This window comes from Trachinotus anak, unplaced genomic scaffold, assembly GCF_046630095.1.
Source record: "Trachinotus anak isolate AG129_WGS33_773 ecotype Australia unplaced genomic scaffold, CSIRO_AGI_Tana_v1 ptg000025l, whole genome shotgun sequence".
Taxonomy (NCBI): Eukaryota; Metazoa; Chordata; class Actinopteri; order Carangiformes; family Carangidae; genus Trachinotus; species Trachinotus anak.
The window spans coordinates 14,203,903-14,224,888 of record NW_027273876.1 but is presented as its reverse complement, the minus strand read 5'-3'; the positions used below and the strand labels follow the sequence as shown (position 1 = coordinate 14,224,888).

Below are 20,986 nucleotides of genomic sequence, written 5' to 3'. Positions count from 1 at the left end.
CATGTGTGATGTCACCAATCAACCAGAATTGAGTGACATCACAGTCACCAGTCAGCCTTTTATAACCGTGATGTCACAGGTGAGGTCACCAGTTCTCTCAAACCAACATTGTAAATAGGAGCCGTTTCTGCCATAAGTCTCATTCCACACTCCCTCAGAGGAGACGTGGAAAGCTCTGGTGGTCAGCGGGACACCGGGGTCTTGGCTGCAGGGCCGGCAGTCCTGGACCCGCGATCCACCGACAGCTGCTTGTCAGTGGGGACAGCACCTCAGCAGGAGCCTCGTGCTGAGGCGCTGAAGCATTCCAGCGGGAGGCTCCTGCTGGGGTGCTGAGACCCCTCAGTTGGTGGGCAACCAGAGCTTTCACAAGTCCTCTGTGGGAGCTTGTGGCGGGCACCCCATGGGGAGCACCGGGACAGCTCCCGGTGGCCTCAGGTATGCTTTGGCCTGCACTGAGGCACAGGCTTGCACCGTATTGAGCCTCGTGCTGGTGTGCTGAGACTCCCCTGTCGGTGAGGGCCTGAGTGCCAACAGGAGCCTCAAGCTTGTGAGTCACTGAGGCTCGGCTTTAATGCGTCTGTGACGTGGCTCGCTTTTCAGTGTTGCCGGTTCCCAGTCTCAGACTGATCCGGACCAGAGCCTTCACGAGTGCTCTGTGGGAGCTTGTGTTCTGTGTCTATGGAGGAAAGTGTGACGTCACCAATCAACCCGCCCTTGATCACTGATCGGGTATTGAGTGACATCACAGTCACCAGTCAGCCTTTTAAAACCGTGATGTCACAGGTGAGGTCACCAGTTCTCTCAAACCAACATTGTAAATAGGAGCCGTTTCTGCCATAAGTCTCATTCCACACTCCCTCAGAGGAGACGTGGAAAGCTCTGGTGGTCAGCGGGACACCGGGGTCTTGGCTGCAGGGCCGGCAGTCCTGGACCCGCGATCCACCGACAGCTGCTTGTCAGTGGGGACAGCACCTCAGCAGGAGCCTCGTGCTGAGGCGCTGAAGCATTCCAGCGGGAGGCTCCTGCTGGGGTGCTGAGACCCCTCTGTTGGTGGGCAACCAGAGCTTTCACAAGTCCTCTGTGGGAGCTTGTGGCGGGCACCCCATGGGGAGCACCGGGACACCTCCCGGTGGCCTCAGGTATACTTTGGCCTGCACTGAGGCACGGGCTTGCACCGTATTGAGCCTCGTGCTGGTGTGCTGAGACTCCCCTGTCGGTGAGGGCCTGAGTGCCAACAGGAGCCTCAAGCTTGTGAGTCACTGAGGCTCGGCTTTAATGCGTCTGTGACGTGGCTCGCTTTTCAGTGTTGCCGGTTCCCAGTCTCAGACTGATCCGGACCAGAGCCTTCACGAGTGCTCTGTGGGAGCTTGTGTTCTGTGTCTATGGAGGAAAGTGTGACGTCACCAATCAACCCGCCCTTGATCACTGATCGGGTATTGAGTGACATCACAGTCATCAGTCAGCCTTTTAAAACCGTGATGTCACAGGTGATGTCACCAGTTCTCTCAAACCAACATTGTAAATAGGAGCCGTTTCTGCCATAAGTCTCATTCCACACTCCCTCAGAGGAGACGTGGAAAGCTCTGGTAGTCAGCGGGACACCGGGGTCTTGGCTGCAGGGCCGGCAGTCCTGGACCCGTGATCCACCGACAGCTGCTTAACAGTGGGGACAGCACCTTAGCAGGAGCCTCGTGCTGAGGCGCTGAAGCATTCCAGCGGGAGGCTCCTGCTGGGGTGCTGAGACCCCTCTGTTGGTGGGCAACCAGAGCTTTCACAATCTTCTGTGGGAGCTTGTGGCGGGCACCCCATGGGGAGCACCGGGACACCTCCCGGTGGCCTCAGGTATGCTTTGGCCTGCACTGAGGCACGGGCTTGCACCGTATTGAGCCTCGTGCTGGTGTGCTGAGACTCCCCTGTCGGTGAGGGCCTGAGTGCCAACAGGAGCCTCGTGCTGGTGTGCTGAGACTCCCCTGTCGGTGAGGGCCTGAGTGCCAACAGGAGCCTCAAGCTTGTGAGTCGCTGAGGCTCGGCTTTAATGCGTCTGTGACGTGGCTCGCTTTTCAGTGTTGCCGGTTCCCAGTCTCAGACTGATCCGGACCAGAGCCTTCACGAGTGCTCTGTGGGAGCTTGTGTTCTGTGTCTATGGAGGAAAGTGTGACGTCACCAATCAACCCGCCCTTGATCACTGATCGGGTATTGAGTGACATCACAGTCACCAGTCAGCCTTTTAAAACCGTGATGTCACAGGTGAGGTCACCAGTTCTCTCAAACCAACATTGTAAATAGGAGCTGTTTCTGCCATAAGTCTCATTCCACACTCCCTCAGAGGAGACGTGGAAAGCTCTGGTGGTCAGCGGGACACCGGGGTCTTGGCTGCAGGGCCGGCAGTCCTGGACCCGTGATCCACCGACAGCTGCTTGTCAGTGGGGACAGCACCTCAGCATGAGCCTCGTGCTGAGGCGCTGAAGCATTCCAGCGGGAGGCTCCTGCTGGGGTGCTGAGACCCCTCTGTTGGTGGGCAACCAGAGCTTTCACAAGTCCTCTGTGGGAGCTTGTGGCGGGCACCCCATGGGGAGCACCGGGACAGCTCCCGGTGGCCTCAGGTATGCTTTGGCCTGCACTGAGGCACGGGCTTGCACCGTATTGAGCCTCGTGCTGGTGTGCTGAGACTCCCCTGTCGGTGAGGGCCTGAGTGCCAACAGGAGCCTCAAGCTTGTGAGTCACTGAGGCTCGGCTTTAATGCGTCTGTGACGTGGCTCGCTTTTCAGTGTTGCCGGTTCCCAGTCTCAGACTGATCCGGACCAGAGCCTTCACGAGTGCTCTGTGGGAGCTTGTGTTCTGTGTCTATGGAGGAAAGTGTGACGTCACCAATCAACCCGCCCTTGATCACTGATCGGGTATTGAGTGACATCACAGTCACCAGTCAGCCTTTTAAAACCGTGATGTCACAGGTGAGGTCACCAGTTCTCTCAAACCAACATTGTAAATAGGAGCCGTTTCTGCCATAAGTCTCATTCCACACTCCCTCAGAGGAGACGTGGAAAGCTCTGGTGGTCAGCGGGACACCGGGGTCTTGGCTGCAGGGCCGGCAGTCCTGGACCCGCGATCCACCGACAGCTGCTTGTCAGTGGGGACAGCACCTCAGCAGGAGCCTCGTGCTGAGGCGCTGAAGCATTCCAGCGGGAGGCTCCTGCTGGGGTGCTGAGACCCCTCTGTTGGTGGGCAACCAGAGCTTTCACAAGTCCTCTGTGGGAGCTTGTGGCGGGCACCCCATGGGGAGCACCGGGACACCTCCCGGTGGCCTCAGGTATGCTTTGGCCTGCACTGAGGCACGGGCTTGCACCGTATTGAGCCTCGTGCTGGTGTGCTGAGACTCCCCTCCCTTTCGGTGGGGGCCTGAGTGCCAACAGGAGCCTCGTGCTGGTGTGCTGAGACTCCCCTGTCGGTGAGGGCCTGAGTGCCAACAGGAGCCTCAAGCTTGTGAGTCACTGAGGCTCGGCTTTAATGCGTCTGTGACGTGGCTCGCTTTTCAGTGTTGCCGGTTCCCAGTCTCAGACTGATCCGGACCAGAGCCTTCACGAGTGCTCTGTGGGAGCTTGTGTTCTGTGTCTATGGAGGAAAGTGTGACGTCACCAATCAACCCGCCCTTGATCACTGATCGGGTATTGAGTGACATCACAGTCACCAGTCAGCCTTTTAAAACCGTGATGTCACAGGTGAGGTCACCAGTTCTCTCAAACCAACATTGTAAATAGGAGCCGTTTCTGCCATAAGTCTCATTCCACACTCCCTCAGAGGAGACGTGGAAAGCTCTGGTGGTCAGCGGGACACCGGGGTCTTGGCTGCAGGGCCGGCAGTCCTGGACCCGCGATCCACCGACAGCTGCTTGTCAGTGGGGACAGCACCTCAGCAGGAGCCTCGTGCTGAGGCGCTGAAGCATTCCAGCGGGAGGCTCCTGCTGGGGTGCTGAGACCCCTCTGTTGGTGGGCAACCAGAGCTTTCACAAGTCCTCTGTGGGAGCTTGTGGCGGGCACCCCATGGGGAGCACCGGGACAGCTCCCGGTGGCCTCAGGTATGCTTTGGCCTGCACTGAGGCACGGGCTTGCACCGTATTGAGCCTCGTGCTGGTGTGCTGAGACTCCCCTCCCTGTCGGTGAGGGCCTGAGTGCCAACAGGAGCCTCAAGCTTGTGAGTCACTGAGGCTCGGCTTTAATGCGTCTGTGACGTGGCTCGCTTTTCAGTGTTGCCGGTTCCCAGTCTCAGACTGATCCGGACCAGAGCCTTCACGAGTGCTCTGTGGGAGCTTGTGTTCTGTGTCTATGGAGGAAAGTGTGACGTCACCAATCAACCCGCCCTTGATCACTGATCGGGTATTGAGTGACATCACAGTCACCTCTCAGCCTTTTAAAACCGTGATGTCACAGGTGATGTCACCAGTTCTCTCAAACCAACATTGTAAATAGGAGCCGTTTCTGCCATAAGTCTCATTCCACACTCCCTCAGAGGAGACGTGGAAAGCTCTGGTGGTCAGCGGGACACCGGGGTCTTGGCTGCAGGGCCGGCAGTCCTGGACCCGTGATCCACCGACAGCTGCTTAACAGTGGGGACAGCACCTTAGCAGGAGCCTCGTGCTGAGGCGCTGAAGCATTCCAGCGGGAGGCTCCTGCTGGGGTGCTGAGACCCCTCTGTTGGTGGGCAACCAGAGCTTTCACAATCTTCTGTGGGAGCTTGTGGCGGGCACCCCATGGGGAGCACCGGGACACCTCCCGGTGGCCTCAGGTATGCTTTGGCCTGCACTGAGGCACGGGCTTGCACCGTATTGAGCCTCGTGCTGGTGTGCTGAGACTCCCCTGTCGGTGAGGGCCTGAGTGCCAACAGGAGCCTCGTGCTGGTGTGCTGAGACTCCCCTGTCGGTGAGGGCCTGAGTGCCAACAGGAGCCTCAAGCTTGTGAGTCGCTGAGGCTCGGCTTTAATGCGTCTGTGACGTGGCTCGCTTTTCAGTGTTGCCGGTTCCCAGTCTCAGACTGATCCGGACCAGAGCCTTCACGAGTGCTCTGTGGGAGCTTGTGTTCTGTGTCTATGGAGGAAAGTGTGACGTCACCAATCAACCCGCCCTTGATCACTGATCGGGTATTGAGTGACATCACAGTCATCAGTCAGCCTTTTAAAACCGTGATGTCACAGGTGATGTCACCAGTTCTCTCAAACCAACATTGTAAATAGGAGCCGTTTCTGCCATAAGTCTCATTCCACACTCCCTCAGAGGAGACGTGGAAAGCTCTGGTAGTCAGCGGGACACCGGGGTCTTGGCTGCAGGGCCGGCAGTCCTGGACCCGTGATCCACCGACAGCTGCTTAACAGTGGGGACAGCACCTTAGCAGGAGCCTCGTGCTGAGGCGCTGAAGCATTCCAGCGGGAGGCTCCTGCTGGGGTGCTGAGACCCCTCTGTTGGTGGGCAACCAGAGCTTTCACAATCTTCTGTGGGAGCTTGTGGCGGGCACCCCATGGGGAGCACCGGGACACCTCCCGGTGGCCTCAGGTATGCTTTGGCCTGCACTGAGGCACGGGCTTGCACCGTATTGAGCCTCGTGCTGGTGTGCTGAGACTCCCCTGTCGGTGAGGGCCTGAGTGCCAACAGGAGCCTCGTGCTGGTGTGCTGAGACTCCCCTGTCGGTGAGGGCCTGAGTGCCAACAGGAGCCTCAAGCTTGTGAGTCGCTGAGGCTCGGCTTTAATGCGTCTGTGACGTGGCTCGCTTTTCAGTGTTGCCGGTTCCCAGTCTCAGACTGATCCGGACCAGAGCCTTCACGAGTGCTCTGTGGGAGCTTGTGTTCTGTGTCTATGGAGGAAAGTGTGACGTCACCAATCAACCCGCCCTTGATCACTGATCGGGTATTGAGTGACATCACAGTCACCAGTCAGCCTTTTAAAACCGTGATGTCACAGGTGAGGTCACCAGTTCTCTCAAACCAACATTGTAAATAGGAGCTGTTTCTGCCATAAGTCTCATTCCACACTCCCTCAGAGGAGACGTGGAAAGCTCTGGTGGTCAGCGGGACACCGGGGTCTTGGCTGCAGGGCCGGCAGTCCTGGACCCGTGATCCACCGACAGCTGCTTGTCAGTGGGGACAGCACCTCAGCATGAGCCTCGTGCTGAGGCGCTGAAGCATTCCAGCGGGAGGCTCCTGCTGGGGTGCTGAGACCCCTCTGTTGGTGGGCAACCAGAGCTTTCACAAGTCCTCTGTGGGAGCTTGTGGCGGGCACCCCATGGGGAGCACCGGGACAGCTCCCGGTGGCCTCAGGTATGCTTTGGCCTGCACTGAGGCACGGGCTTGCACCGTATTGAGCCTCGTGCTGGTGTGCTGAGACTCCCCTGTCGGTGAGGGCCTGAGTGCCAACAGGAGCCTCAAGCTTGTGAGTCACTGAGGCTCGGCTTTAATGCGTCTGTGACGTGGCTCGCTTTTCAGTGTTGCCGGTTCCCAGTCTCAGACTGATCCGGACCAGAGCCTTCACGAGTGCTCTGTGGGAGCTTGTGTTCTGTGTCTATGGAGGAAAGTGTGACGTCACCAATCAACCCGCCCTTGATCACTGATCGGGTATTGAGTGACATCACAGTCACCAGTCAGCCTTTTAAAACCGTGATGTCACAGGTGAGGTCACCAGTTCTCTCAAACCAACATTGTAAATAGGAGCCGTTTCTGCCATAAGTCTCATTCCACACTCCCTCAGAGGAGACGTGGAAAGCTCTGGTGGTCAGCGGGACACCGGGGTCTTGGCTGCAGGGCCGGCAGTCCTGGACCCGCGATCCACCGACAGCTGCTTGTCAGTGGGGACAGCACCTCAGCAGGAGCCTCGTGCTGAGGCGCTGAAGCATTCCAGCGGGAGGCTCCTGCTGGGGTGCTGAGACCCCTCTGTTGGTGGGCAACCAGAGCTTTCACAAGTCCTCTGTGGGAGCTTGTGGCGGGCACCCCATGGGGAGCACCGGGACACCTCCCGGTGGCCTCAGGTATGCTTTGGCCTGCACTGAGGCACGGGCTTGCACCGTATTGAGCCTCGTGCTGGTGTGCTGAGACTCCCCTCCCTTTCGGTGGGGGCCTGAGTGCCAACAGGAGCCTCGTGCTGGTGTGCTGAGACTCCCCTGTCGGTGAGGGCCTGAGTGCCAACAGGAGCCTCAAGCTTGTGAGTCACTGAGGCTCGGCTTTAATGCGTCTGTGACGTGGCTCGCTTTTCAGTGTTGCCGGTTCCCAGTCTCAGACTGATCCGGACCAGAGCCTTCACGAGTGCTCTGTGGGAGCTTGTGTTCTGTGTCTATGGAGGAAAGTGTGACGTCACCAATCAACCCGCCCTTGATCACTGATCGGGTATTGAGTGACATCACAGTCACCAGTCAGCCTTTTAAAACCGTGATGTCACAGGTGAGGTCACCAGTTCTCTCAAACCAACATTGTAAATAGGAGCCGTTTCTGCCATAAGTCTCATTCCACACTCCCTCAGAGGAGACGTGGAAAGCTCTGGTGGTCAGCGGGACACCGGGGTCTTGGCTGCAGGGCCGGCAGTCCTGGACCCGCGATCCACCGACAGCTGCTTGTCAGTGGGGACAGCACCTCAGCAGGAGCCTCGTGCTGAGGCGCTGAAGCATTCCAGCGGGAGGCTCCTGCTGGGGTGCTGAGACCCCTCTGTTGGTGGGCAACCAGAGCTTTCACAAGTCCTCTGTGGGAGCTTGTGGCGGGCACCCCATGGGGAGCACCGGGACAGCTCCCGGTGGCCTCAGGTATGCTTTGGCCTGCACTGAGGCACGGGCTTGCACCGTATTGAGCCTCGTGCTGGTGTGCTGAGACTCCCCTCCCTGTCGGTGAGGGCCTGAGTGCCAACAGGAGCCTCAAGCTTGTGAGTCACTGAGGCTCGGCTTTAATGCGTCTGTGACGTGGCTCGCTTTTCAGTGTTGCCGGTTCCCAGTCTCAGACTGATCCGGACCAGAGCCTTCACGAGTGCTCTGTGGGAGCTTGTGTTCTGTGTCTATGGAGGAAAGTGTGACGTCACCAATCAACCCGCCCTTGATCACTGATCGGGTATTGAGTGACATCACAGTCACCTCTCAGCCTTTTAAAACCGTGATGTCACAGGTGATGTCACCAGTTCTCTCAAACCAACATTGTAAATAGGAGCCGTTTCTGCCATAAGTCTCATTCCACACTCCCTCAGAGGAGACGTGGAAAGCTCTGGTGGTCAGCGGGACACCGGGGTCTTGGCTGCAGGGCCGGCAGTCCTGGACCCGTGATCCACCGACAGCTGCTTAACAGTGGGGACAGCACCTTAGCAGGAGCCTCGTGCTGAGGCGCTGAAGCATTCCAGCGGGAGGCTCCTGCTGGGGTGCTGAGACCCCTCTGTTGGTGGGCAACCAGAGCTTTCACAATCTTCTGTGGGAGCTTGTGGCGGGCACCCCATGGGGAGCACCGGGACACCTCCCGGTGGCCTCAGGTATGCTTTGGCCTGCACTGAGGCACGGGCTTGCACCGTATTGAGCCTCGTGCTGGTGTGCTGAGACTCCCCTGTCGGTGAGGGCCTGAGTGCCAACAGGAGCCTCGTGCTGGTGTGCTGAGACTCCCCTGTCGGTGAGGGCCTGAGTGCCAACAGGAGCCTCAAGCTTGTGAGTCGCTGAGGCTCGGCTTTAATGCGTCTGTGACGTGGCTCGCTTTTCAGTGTTGCCGGTTCCCAGTCTCAGACTGATCCGGACCAGAGCCTTCACGAGTGCTCTGTGGGAGCTTGTGTTCTGTGTCTATGGAGGAAAGTGTGACGTCACCAATCAACCCGCCCTTGATCACTGATCGGGTATTGAGTGACATCACAGTCACCAGTCAGCCTTTTAAAACCGTGATGTCACAGGTGAGGTCACCAGTTCTCTCAAACCAACATTGTAAATAGGAGCTGTTTCTGCCATAAGTCTCATTCCACACTCCCTCAGAGGAGACGTGGAAAGCTCTGGTGGTCAGCGGGACACCGGGGTCTTGGCTGCAGGGCCGGCAGTCCTGGACCCGTGATCCACCGACAGCTGCTTGTCAGTGGGGACAGCACCTCAGCATGAGCCTCGTGCTGAGGCGCTGAAGCATTCCAGCGGGAGGCTCCTGCTGGGGTGCTGAGACCCCTCTGTTGGTGGGCAACCAGAGCTTTCACAAGTCCTCTGTGGGAGCTTGTGGCGGGCACCCCATGGGGAGCACCGGGACAGCTCCCGGTGGCCTCAGGTATGCTTTGGCCTGCACTGAGGCACGGGCTTGCACCGTATTGAGCCTCGTGCTGGTGTGCTGAGACTCCCCTCCCTGTCGGTGGGGGCCTGAGTGCCAACAGGAGCCTCGTGCTGGTGTGCTGACACTCCCCTGTCGGTGAGGGCCTGAGTGCCAACAGGAGCCTCAAGCTTGTGAGTCACTGAGGCTCGGCTTTAATGCGTCTGTGACGTGGCTCGCTTTTCAGTGTTGCCGGTTCCCAGTCTCAGACTGATCCGGACCAGAGCCTTCACGAGTGCTCCGTGGGAGCTTGTGTTCTGTGTCTATGGAGGAAAGTGTGACGTCACCAATCAACCCGCCCTTGATCACTGATCGGGTATTGAGTGACATCAGAGTCACCAGTCAGCCTTTTAAAACCGTGATGTCACAGGTGAGGTCACCAGTTCTCTCAAACCAACATTGTAAATAGGAGCCGTTTCTGCCATAAGTCTCATTCCACACTCCCTCAGAGGAGACGTGGAAAGTTCTGGTGGTCAGCGGGACACCGGGGTCTTGGCTGCAGGGCCGGCAGTCCTGGACCCGCGATCCACCGACAGCTGCTTGTCAGTGGGGACAGCACCTCAGCAGGAGCCTCGTGCTGAGGCGCTGAAGCATTCCAGCGGGAGGCTCCTGCTGGGGTGCTGAGACCCCTCTGTTGGTGGGCAACGAGAGCTTTCACAAGTCCTCTGTGGGAGCTTGTGGCGGGCACCCCATGGGGAGCACCGGGACAGCTCCCGGTGGCCTCAGGTATGCTTTGGCCTGCACTGAGGCACGGGCTTGCACCGTATTGAGCCTCGTGCTGGTGTGCTGAGACTCCCCTGTCGGTGAGGGCCTGAGTGCCAACAGGAGCCTCAAGCTTGTGAGTCACTGAGGCTCGGCTTTAATGCGTCTGTGACGTGGCTCGCTTTTCAGTGTTGCCGGTTCCCAGTCTCAGACTGATCCGGACCAGAGCCTTCACGAGTGCTCTGTGGGAGCTTGTGTTCTGTGTCTATGGAGGAAAGTGTGACGTCACCAATCAACCCGCCCTTGATCACTGATCGGGTATTGAGTGACATCAGAGTCACCAGTCAGCCTTTTGAAACCGTGATGTCACAGGTGAGGTCACCAGTTCTCTCAAACCAACATTGTAAATAGGAGCCGTTTCTGCCATAAGTCTCATTCCACACTCCCTCAGAGGAGACGTGGAAAGCTCTGGTGGTCAGCGGGACACCGGGGTCTTGGCTGCAGGGCCGGCAGTCCTGGACCCGCGATCCACCGACAGCTGCTTGTCAGTGGGGACAGCACCTCAGCATGAGCCTCGTGCTGAGGCGCTGAAGCATTCCAGCGGGAGGCTCCTGCTGGGGTGCTGAGACCCCTCTGTTGGTGGGCAACCAGAGCTTTCACAAGTCCTGTGTGGGAGCTTGTGGCGGGCACCCCATGGGGAGCACCGGGACACCTCCCGGTGGCCTCAGGTATGCTTTGGCCTGCACTGAGGCACAGGCTTGCACCGTATTGAGCCTCGTGCTGGTGTGCTGAGACTCCCCTGTCGGTGAGGGCCTGAGTGCCAACAGGAGCCTCAAGCTTGTGAGTCACTGAGGTTCGGCTTTAATGCGTCTGTGACGTGGCTCGCTTTTCAGTGTTGCCGGTTCCCAGTCTCAGACTGATCCGGACCAGAGCCTTCACGAGTGCTCTGTGGGAGCTTGTGTTCTGTGTCTATGGAGGAAAGTGTGACGTCACCAATCAACCCGCCCTTGATCACTGATCGGGTATTGAGTGACATCAGAGTCACCAGTCAGCCTTTTAAAACCGTGATGTCACAGGTGAGGTCACCAGTTCTCTCAAACCAACATTGTAAATAGGAGCCGTTTCTGCCATAAGTCTCATTCCACACTCCCTCAGAGGAGACGTGGAAAGCTCTGGTGGTCAGCGGGACACCGGGGTCTTGGCTGCAGGGCCGGCAGTCCTGGACCCGCGATCCACCGACAGCTGCTTGTCAGTGGGGACAGCACCTCAGCAGGAGCCTCGTGCTGAGGCGCTGAAGCATTCCAGCGGGAGGCTCCTGCTGGGGTGCTGAGACCCCTCTGTTGGTGGGCAACCAGAGCTTTCACAAGTCCTCTGTGGGAGCTTGTGGCGGGCACCCCATGGGGAGCACCGGGACACCTCCCGGTGGCCTCAGGTATGCTTTGGCCTGCACCGAGGCACGGGCTTGCACCGTATTGAGCCTCGTGCTGGTGTGCTGAGACTCCCCTGTCGGTGAGGGCCTGAGTGCCAACAGGAGCCTCAAGCTTGTGAGTCACTGAGGCTCGGCTTTAATGCGTCTGTGACGTGGCTCGCTTTTCAGTGTTGCCGGTTCCCAGTCTCAGACTGATCCGGACCAGAGCCTTCACGAGTGCTCTGTGGGAGCTTGTGTTCTGTGTCTATGGAGGAAAGTGTGACGTCACCAATCAACCCGCCCTTGATCACTGATCGGGTATTGAGTGACATCACAGTCACCACTCAGCCTTTTAAAACCGTGATGTCACAGGTGATGTCACCAGTTCTCTCAAACCAACATTGTAAATAGGAGCCGATTCTGCCATAAGTCTCATTCCACACTCCCTCAGAGGAGACGTGGAAAGCTCTGGTGGTCAGCGGGACACCGGGGTCTTGGCTGCAGGGCCGGCAGTCCTGGACCCGCGATCCACCGACAGCTGCTTGTCAGTGGGGACAGCACCTCAGCAGGAGCCTCGTGCTGAGGCGCTGAAGCATTCCAGCGGGAGGCTCCTGCTGGGGTGCTGAGACCCCTCTGTTGGTGGGCAACCAGAGCTTTCACAAGTCCTCTGTGGGAGCTTGTGGCGGGCACCCCATGGGGAGCACCGGGACAGCTCCCGGTGGCCTCAGGTATGCTTTGGCCTGCACTGAGGCACGGGCTTGCACCGTATTGAGCCTCGTGCTGGTGTGCTGAGACTCCCCTGTCGGTGAGGGCCTGAGTGCCAACAGGAGCCTCAAGCTTGTGAGTCACTGAGGCTCGGCTTTAATGCGTCTGTGACGTGGCTCGCTTTTCAGTGTTGCCGGTTCCCAGTCTCAGACTGATCCGGACCAGAGCCTTCACGAGTGCTCTGTGGGAGCTTGTGTTCTGTGTCTATGGAGGAAAGTGTGACGTCACCAATCAACCCGCCCTTGATCACTGATCGGGTATTGAGTGACATCACAGTCACCTCTCAGCCTTTTAAAACCGTGATGTCACAGGTGATGTCACCAGTTCTCTCAAACCAACATTGTAAATAGGAGCCGTTTCTGCCATAAGTCTCATTCCACACTCCCTCAGAGGAGACGTGGAAAGCTCTGGTGGTCAGCGGGACACCGGGGTCTTGGCTGCAGGGCCGGCAGTCCTGGACCCGTGATCCACCGACAGCTGCTTAACAGTGGGGACAGCACCTTAGCAGGAGCCTCGTGCTGAGGCGCTGAAGCATTCCAGCGGGAGGCTCCTGCTGGGGTGCTGAGACCCCTCTGTTGGTGGGCAACCAGAGCTTTCACAATCTTCTGTGGGAGCTTGTGGCGGGCACCCCATGGGGAGCACCGGGACACCTCCCGGTGGCCTCAGGTATGCTTTGGCCTGCACTGAGGCACGGGCTTGCACCGTATTGAGCCTCGTGCTGGTGTGCTGAGACTCCCCTGTCGGTGAGGGCCTGAGTGCCAACAGGAGCCTCGTGCTGGTGTGCTGAGACTCCCCTGTCGGTGAGGGCCTGAGTGCCAACAGGAGCCTCAAGCTTGTGAGTCGCTGAGGCTCGGCTTTAATGCGTCTGTGACGTGGCTCGCTTTTCAGTGTTGCCGGTTCCCAGTCTCAGACTGATCCGGACCAGAGCCTTCACGAGTGCTCTGTGGGAGCTTGTGTTCTGTGTCTATGGAGGAAAGTGTGACGTCACCAATCAACCCGCCCTTGATCACTGATCGGGTATTGAGTGACATCACAGTCACCAGTCAGCCTTTTAAAACCGTGATGTCACAGGTGAGGTCACCAGTTCTCTCAAACCAACATTGTAAATAGGAGCTGTTTCTGCCATAAGTCTCATTCCACACTCCCTCAGAGGAGACGTGGAAAGCTCTGGTGGTCAGCGGGACACCGGGGTCTTGGCTGCAGGGCCGGCAGTCCTGGACCCGCGATCCACCGACAGCTGCTTGTCAGTGGGGACAGCACCTCAGCAGGAGCCTCGTGCTGAGGCGCTGAAGCATTCCAGCGGGAGGCTCCTGCTGGGGTGCTGAGACCCCTCTGTTGGTGGGCAACCAGAGCTTTCACAAGTCCTCTGTGGGAGCTTGTGGCGGGCACCCCATGGGGAGCACCGGGACAGCTCCCGGTGGCCTCAGGTATGCTTTGGCCTGCACTGAGGCACGGGCTTGCACCGTATTGAGCCTCGTGCTGGTGTGCTGAGACTCCCCTCCCTGTCGGTGGGGGCCTGAGTGCCAACAGGAGCCTCGTGCTGGTGTGCTGACACTCCCCTGTCGGTGAGGGCCTGAGTGCCAACAGGAGCCTCAAGCTTGTGAGTCACTGAGGCTCGGCTTTAATGCGTCTGTGACGTGGCTCGCTTTTCAGTGTTGCCGGTTCCCAGTCTCAGACTGATCCGGACCAGAGCCTTCACGAGTGCTCCGTGGGAGCTTGTGTTCTGTGTCTATGGAGGAAAGTGTGACGTCACCAATCAACCCGCCCTTGATCACTGATCGGGTATTGAGTGACATCAGAGTCACCAGTCAGCCTTTTAAAACCGTGATGTCACAGGTGAGGTCACCAGTTCTCTCAAACCAACATTGTAAATAGGAGCCGTTTCTGCCATAAGTCTCATTCCACACTCCCTCAGAGGAGACGTGGAAAGTTCTGGTGGTCAGCGGGACACCGGGGTCTTGGCTGCAGGGCCGGCAGTCCTGGACCCGCGATCCACCGACAGCTGCTTGTCAGTGGGGACAGCACCTCAGCAGGAGCCTCGTGCTGAGGCGCTGAAGCATTCCAGCGGGAGGCTCCTGCTGGGGTGCTGAGACCCCTCTGTTGGTGGGCAACGAGAGCTTTCACAAGTCCTCTGTGGGAGCTTGTGGCGGGCACCCCATGGGGAGCACCGGGACAGCTCCCGGTGGCCTCAGGTATGCTTTGGCCTGCACTGAGGCACGGGCTTGCACCGTATTGAGCCTCGTGCTGGTGTGCTGAGACTCCCCTGTCGGTGAGGGCCTGAGTGCCAACAGGAGCCTCAAGCTTGTGAGTCACTGAGGCTCGGCTTTAATGCGTCTGTGACGTGGCTCGCTTTTCAGTGTTGCCGGTTCCCAGTCTCAGACTGATCCGGACCAGAGCCTTCACGAGTGCTCTGTGGGAGCTTGTGTTCTGTGTCTATGGAGGAAAGTGTGACGTCACCAATCAACCCGCCCTTGATCACTGATCGGGTATTGAGTGACATCAGAGTCACCAGTCAGCCTTTTGAAACCGTGATGTCACAGGTGAGGTCACCAGTTCTCTCAAACCAACATTGTAAATAGGAGCCGTTTCTGCCATAAGTCTCATTCCACACTCCCTCAGAGGAGACGTGGAAAGCTCTGGTGGTCAGCGGGACACCGGGGTCTTGGCTGCAGGGCCGGCAGTCCTGGACCCGCGATCCACCGACAGCTGCTTGTCAGTGGGGACAGCACCTCAGCATGAGCCTCGTGCTGAGGCGCTGAAGCATTCCAGCGGGAGGCTCCTGCTGGGGTGCTGAGACCCCTCTGTTGGTGGGCAACCAGAGCTTTCACAAGTCCTGTGTGGGAGCTTGTGGCGGGCACCCCATGGGGAGCACCGGGACACCTCCCGGTGGCCTCAGGTATGCTTTGGCCTGCACTGAGGCACAGGCTTGCACCGTATTGAGCCTCGTGCTGGTGTGCTGAGACTCCCCTGTCGGTGAGGGCCTGAGTGCCAACAGGAGCCTCAAGCTTGTGAGTCACTGAGGTTCGGCTTTAATGCGTCTGTGACGTGGCTCGCTTTTCAGTGTTGCCGGTTCCCAGTCTCAGACTGATCCGGACCAGAGCCTTCACGAGTGCTCTGTGGGAGCTTGTGTTCTGTGTCTATGGAGGAAAGTGTGACGTCACCAATCAACCCGCCCTTGATCACTGATCGGGTATTGAGTGACATCAGAGTCACCAGTCAGCCTTTTAAAACCGTGATGTCACAGGTGAGGTCACCAGTTCTCTCAAACCAACATTGTAAATAGGAGCCGTTTCTGCCATAAGTCTCATTCCACACTCCCTCAGAGGAGACGTGGAAAGCTCTGGTGGTCAGCGGGACACCGGGGTCTTGGCTGCAGGGCCGGCAGTCCTGGACCCGCGATCCACCGACAGCTGCTTGTCAGTGGGGACAGCACCTCAGCAGGAGCCTCGTGCTGAGGCGCTGAAGCATTCCAGCGGGAGGCTCCTGCTGGGGTGCTGAGACCCCTCTGTTGGTGGGCAACCAGAGCTTTCACAAGTCCTCTGTGGGAGCTTGTGGCGGGCACCCCATGGGGAGCACCGGGACACCTCCCGGTGGCCTCAGGTATGCTTTGGCCTGCACCGAGGCACGGGCTTGCACCGTATTGAGCCTCGTGCTGGTGTGCTGAGACTCCCCTGTCGGTGAGGGCCTGAGTGCCAACAGGAGCCTCAAGCTTGTGAGTCACTGAGGCTCGGCTTTAATGCGTCTGTGACGTGGCTCGCTTTTCAGTGTTGCCGGTTCCCAGTCTCAGACTGATCCGGACCAGAGCCTTCACGAGTGCTCTGTGGGAGCTTGTGTTCTGTGTCTATGGAGGAAAGTGTGACGTCACCAATCAACCCGCCCTTGATCACTGATCGGGTATTGAGTGACATCACAGTCACCACTCAGCCTTTTAAAACCGTGATGTCACAGGTGATGTCACCAGTTCTCTCAAACCAACATTGTAAATAGGAGCCGATTCTGCCATAAGTCTCATTCCACACTCCCTCAGAGGAGACGTGGAAAGCTCTGGTGGTCAGCGGGACACCGGGGTCTTGGCTGCAGGGCCGGCAGTCCTGGACCCGCGATCCACCGACAGCTGCTTGTCAGTGGGGACAGCACCTCAGCAGGAGCCTCGTGCTGAGGCGCTGAAGCATTCCAGCGGGAGGCTCCTGCTGGGGTGCTGAGACCCCTCTGTTGGTGGGCAACCAGAGCTTTCACAAGTCCTCTGTGGGAGCTTGTGGCGGGCACCCCATGGGGAGCACCGGGACAGCTCCCGGTGGCCTCAGGTATGCTTTGGCCTGCACTGAGGCACGGGCTTGCACCGTATTGAGCCTCGTGCTGGTGTGCTGAGACTCCCCTGTCGGTGAGGGCCTGAGTGCCAACAGGAGCCTCAAGCTTGTGAGTCACTGAGGCTCGGCTTTAATGCGTCTGTGACGTGGCTCGCTTTTCAGTGTTGCCGGTTCCCAGTCTCAGACTGATCCGGACCAGAGCCTTCACGAGTGCTCTGTGGGAGCTTGTGTTCTGTGTCTATGGAGGAAAGTGTGACGTCACCAATCAACCCGCCCTTGATCACTGATCGGGTATTGAGTGACATCACAGTCACCACTCAGCCTTTTAAAACCGTGATGTCACAGGTGACATCTGTGGGAGCTTGTGGCGGGCAGACCATGGGGAGCACCGGGACATTTCCCGGTGGCCTCAGGGTTGCCTTGGCAAGGAAAAACAAATCCAAGTCAATAATATGACCGGGACCACAACGCCCCCCTACCAAAATCAATTATATCTAAAACCAGTGAGTGAAAGGAAGAGGATTAACTGAGTTTTGTGCCCTGTCATGTTCAGACATTTGCTCTATAGCTTAATGAAAACATTCTTATCTGAACTTTTTCATTCTTCACTTTCATTTTATGTAGATTGGAGCATGTTTGCAGAGTCTTTCGGTAGTTAAAGACAGGTTTCCTCTCTTTTCTTTCTCATGTTTACTTTTGGATCGTTTGTGTCCAGGTTATAACTAGCTATCACTAAAAGGTCGCCTTCTCGTTCCTGGACCGGATAAATCTGCGTAGGGATGTGAGAGACCAAGGCCTCTCACTCTTTTAAGACACTGATTTTGTGGAGCTGCTCAGTGGCTAACAGATCAGACTCTGGAAGATTGTGTGAATGTGTAATCACCTAATAGAAAATAAAAAAAATATGCTGAATTCAGATGTTGATTTTGGAGTAGGTATGGCCATGTTAAGACCCTTCTCTACACTGTCTGAACTTGGTCAGTCCAGTGTACTCTCCTTTTCATAAATAATCCACTTGTAAGAAAAAAAACATACATCATTTCCTACCACTTCAGACTTCTTGCCATACAGTATCCCCCAGCACCACAGGAAACTGTTAGTATACCTGTACTGTGGCCATTCCCTGTATCACACAGCCCATAACTAGACGAACATCTACAGGTGTTTATCGGAGGCTCTGATAAAATGAAGCCATGTGTAGTTTTTCTCAAACAAAGTAAAATCTAATTCCGTTTTTTTTTTCTTTTACAACAAGTCATCTATTTAATCTATTCATAATTTATTAGGATCTCATTTAATTCCTCCACTTTTTCTTAGGTTATGTTGTTCTAATGGTGCCATTACTCTCATGCACAGCCACTCCTTTCTGCTGCTTAAGACTTTGTAATTATTGCTCTCTGAATCATTTTTTCATTAACGACAAACCCATTTTCCATAATGGCATGAAGCAAAAGCACATTTTGGCTGTTGACTCACTTGCATCGGTATGTAGTCCAGAATGCAGGGAAATTATTGCACTACTTGCATTGTCCCCCACTCTGTGGTATGAAAGGATGTGTTGAGGGGGAACGGGATATCCTGTGTATAGGGGGAATAGGTCAGCCTGCAGGAGGATGTGGTGTAGGCCTGATGCTCCCATTAGTCTGGTCTTGATATCGTCACCCATCACTATCCGTGATCCATGAACCATGATCCGTGGTCAGGAACCGGAGCCTTTCCATGAAAACATGAAACATTTAAGGGCTTGTTTTATTTTCATGGCATGAGGGGAGAAACATGTAGGAGATGGTGAGGAATGTTTGTAGGATTTTCTTGGGATCCAGAGTCTGGATTCATAACTGTTATAATGTCTGAATTAAGTGGTTTTTAATTTTACAAGCAGCTTGAACTAGACCGGTGGAAGGAGCAGGAGGAAAACAGTGTTTATGTAAGGTCTATCATTATAATCCTATTCCTTTTTACACATTATATAGTAAAATAGTGAACAGGTAAATGTAATTAATTCAAAAGCAGCTTCTTTTATATAATTAATTTTTTTCTCCTGTACTCTTTGTGATATTGGTTGCCTGTAATTTTTGCCATCATGCCAATTATGTTCTACACTCACTGTGTTTAAATTGCTTTGAACAAATCCATAAAATGCATAAAGTTCCCCTTTCTTCTGTGTCTGCATGCAAGGCACTAACCGCTTGCCGAAGATAATTCTGGAAAGAAATAAAGAACGGAGACAAAAGAATAAATGAAGGTGTGGGAGGATTTCATTTTGCTTTTCTCTCATTATGGCTTGATGCTGGCTGGATTCCCGATGCAGTCAGTCTGGATGGAGAATTGAGCAGATGCTGTCTCTGTTGGGCTTTGTGTGTGTGTTATACATAGATGCTGTCCTACCTAACATCACAGCACCACTGAGCTTTGGGACACAGGAGGCCATCAGATGACTTGCTATCTGATCAATGATCATTTCTGTCTCAGCCTTACAGTTTGCTTGTGTGTTGTAGCTTTAGTGGTTCAAACAAGAACCTTGAACCTGTTTGACGCCATATGTGAATCCCAAGTGGGGGTTTGGGTGGGGGTGGGGCATGGGTTGCTGCTGCCACTGGGACACTGTCCATCAGCCTGTTACCATACCAACAGGCTCATCTGCCCCCGATCACTGTGGGGAATCAGAGAGACTCCTGGGAGCTCATCATGTCTTACAGCTAGAGTCATCATATGGACAAATTATGTCACATGCTGTTGTGAATAAGACTGAGTGTGTTCCATAAAACATGCAAAAAACAGACTGCTGTTAACGTCAGCTACAGGTACCGTATGCTATAAGCTGCTTTTCATATTCTAATGTGCAGGATTGAAGTGTATTATTATTATTATCAGCCACTCTGTAATTTTGCACTGGCTGAGATTCCATCTGAATTATGTGTTAGTTACTGTGAGCGCCAGGCTAATGTATCTTTTACAACCCCTGAAATATTAAATTGAAAGCTCCTGAGAACTGAGAACTTTCAGATTTTGAATCTGAAGTAAAACATTAAGGAATAATGACCAAACAAGCAACAATGAGACATGAGTTCAGAAAAATCCTCTGACATTTTTATTAGAGGTCAAAAACTCAGCAAATCTGCTACACATTCGGGTCTGTGTGGGTGTTGCTTGAACACATTTTATTGACAGTGCCTAGCAACAGATTACCAGACTTTGATTGGTGCACAAAGTGTGTGACATCACATTTTCCCAACCCACTTCAAACTAATATGAAGGGCAAAGACAAAAACACAAATATAGAAATCTTGTGACTGAAATGAAAATGAAATATGAATATATAATAATATGTTTTAAGGGCCTTTGATATACGTTTCTGTTTAGTAATACACAAGTAAAACATGTTTGAATGTTACCTTTTTGCCTTAAAATTACTCTTGGTGCAGCTTCAAAAATGATTTTAAGATTCCACAATTTATTTAATTTCTCTGTATGTGTTTGACTTTGTGCTGCTGCAGTCTTTATGGTAGTCTCATGATTTTTAATTCAGACTTGTGCTGTGTGGAAAGTGATACAGAAACGTTACAAGTACATCTGTGTAATGAAGTGCATGTCTGAAGGGAGCGACGAAGTTTGGATTATTCATAACTTTGTGGCAGTGTATCAAAAATAGTATAAACGTACAGGGGAAAACTGTTTTTACTTCAACTGTACCAGTTGGCCACTTTTTCCCAAATGATGCACAAATCTGCTCTTTCAAGTGAGGTACCACAGGAATGTCAGCTGAAGCAGCCAGCGATCTGTTGAAAGCGGTATTGCTATAATCCAACAGGGATGCATGAGTAACTCCAGTGGACAGGCCACTGACAAGGTAACCATTGTGCTCAGGCTCAGATATCAGAGAGCAAAGGCAGGCTGAGGTTTCAGGGAACCCATTTCTGTCAGTCTATGGAGCAGTGTCCCATCCTGACAATGAAGTGTTGTCATATTTCTGCCTGTGCTCAGCCAGAATCATTATATGACAATGGTTAATCAATATATTCTGTATTTTCCAGACACTTTGTGTGAGCTTGGTTTTCTATATAATATGTGAATGTTTTTGTTTTTTTTTGTAGATGACATTTGCTGCTTTGTGAAAGGATCCAACAAGAAAGAAATTATTATAATCTTTAACTTTCACTGTCTCCCCTGTCTGTCTCCATCCAGGCTCCCTGACTGTGGGTCTGGTCCGGCAGTGCCAGACCATCCACGGTCGAGACCGGACCTGCATCCCACCACAGCTGCCCCCGGAGTGGATCACCACGCTCTTCTTCATCATACTGGGCATCATCTCCCTCACCGTCACCTGTGGTCTACTGGTGATGTCACACTGGCACCGCGAGGCCACCCGATACGCCCGATGGATCGCTTTCACAGGGAGTAGGTGTTCACGGTCACCTTTCATCCGCTTCCATTATAACCAGCTGTCTCTATGATGCATTCACACACATGCAGCACATGCTTATTGACAAGCTGGATGTGATTCACTATTTTCCAGTCTGAACAAATC

The 20,986-nt window shown here is 55.0% G+C and overlaps 1 protein-coding gene across 1 annotated transcript in view; it reads left to right on the top strand.

Moving 5' to 3' along the window:
• LOC139608338 (uncharacterized protein C16orf52 homolog B-like) overlaps positions 1–20,986 on the top strand; it is a 28,356-nt gene that overhangs the window by 3,952 nt on the left and 3,418 nt on the right. Inside the window, exon 2 of the mRNA XM_071461983.1 lies at positions 20,644–20,856. Within this exon, the coding sequence (XP_071318084.1) occupies positions 20,644–20,856 (213 nt within the window). The remainder of the gene's footprint in view (positions 1–20,643; positions 20,857–20,986) is intronic.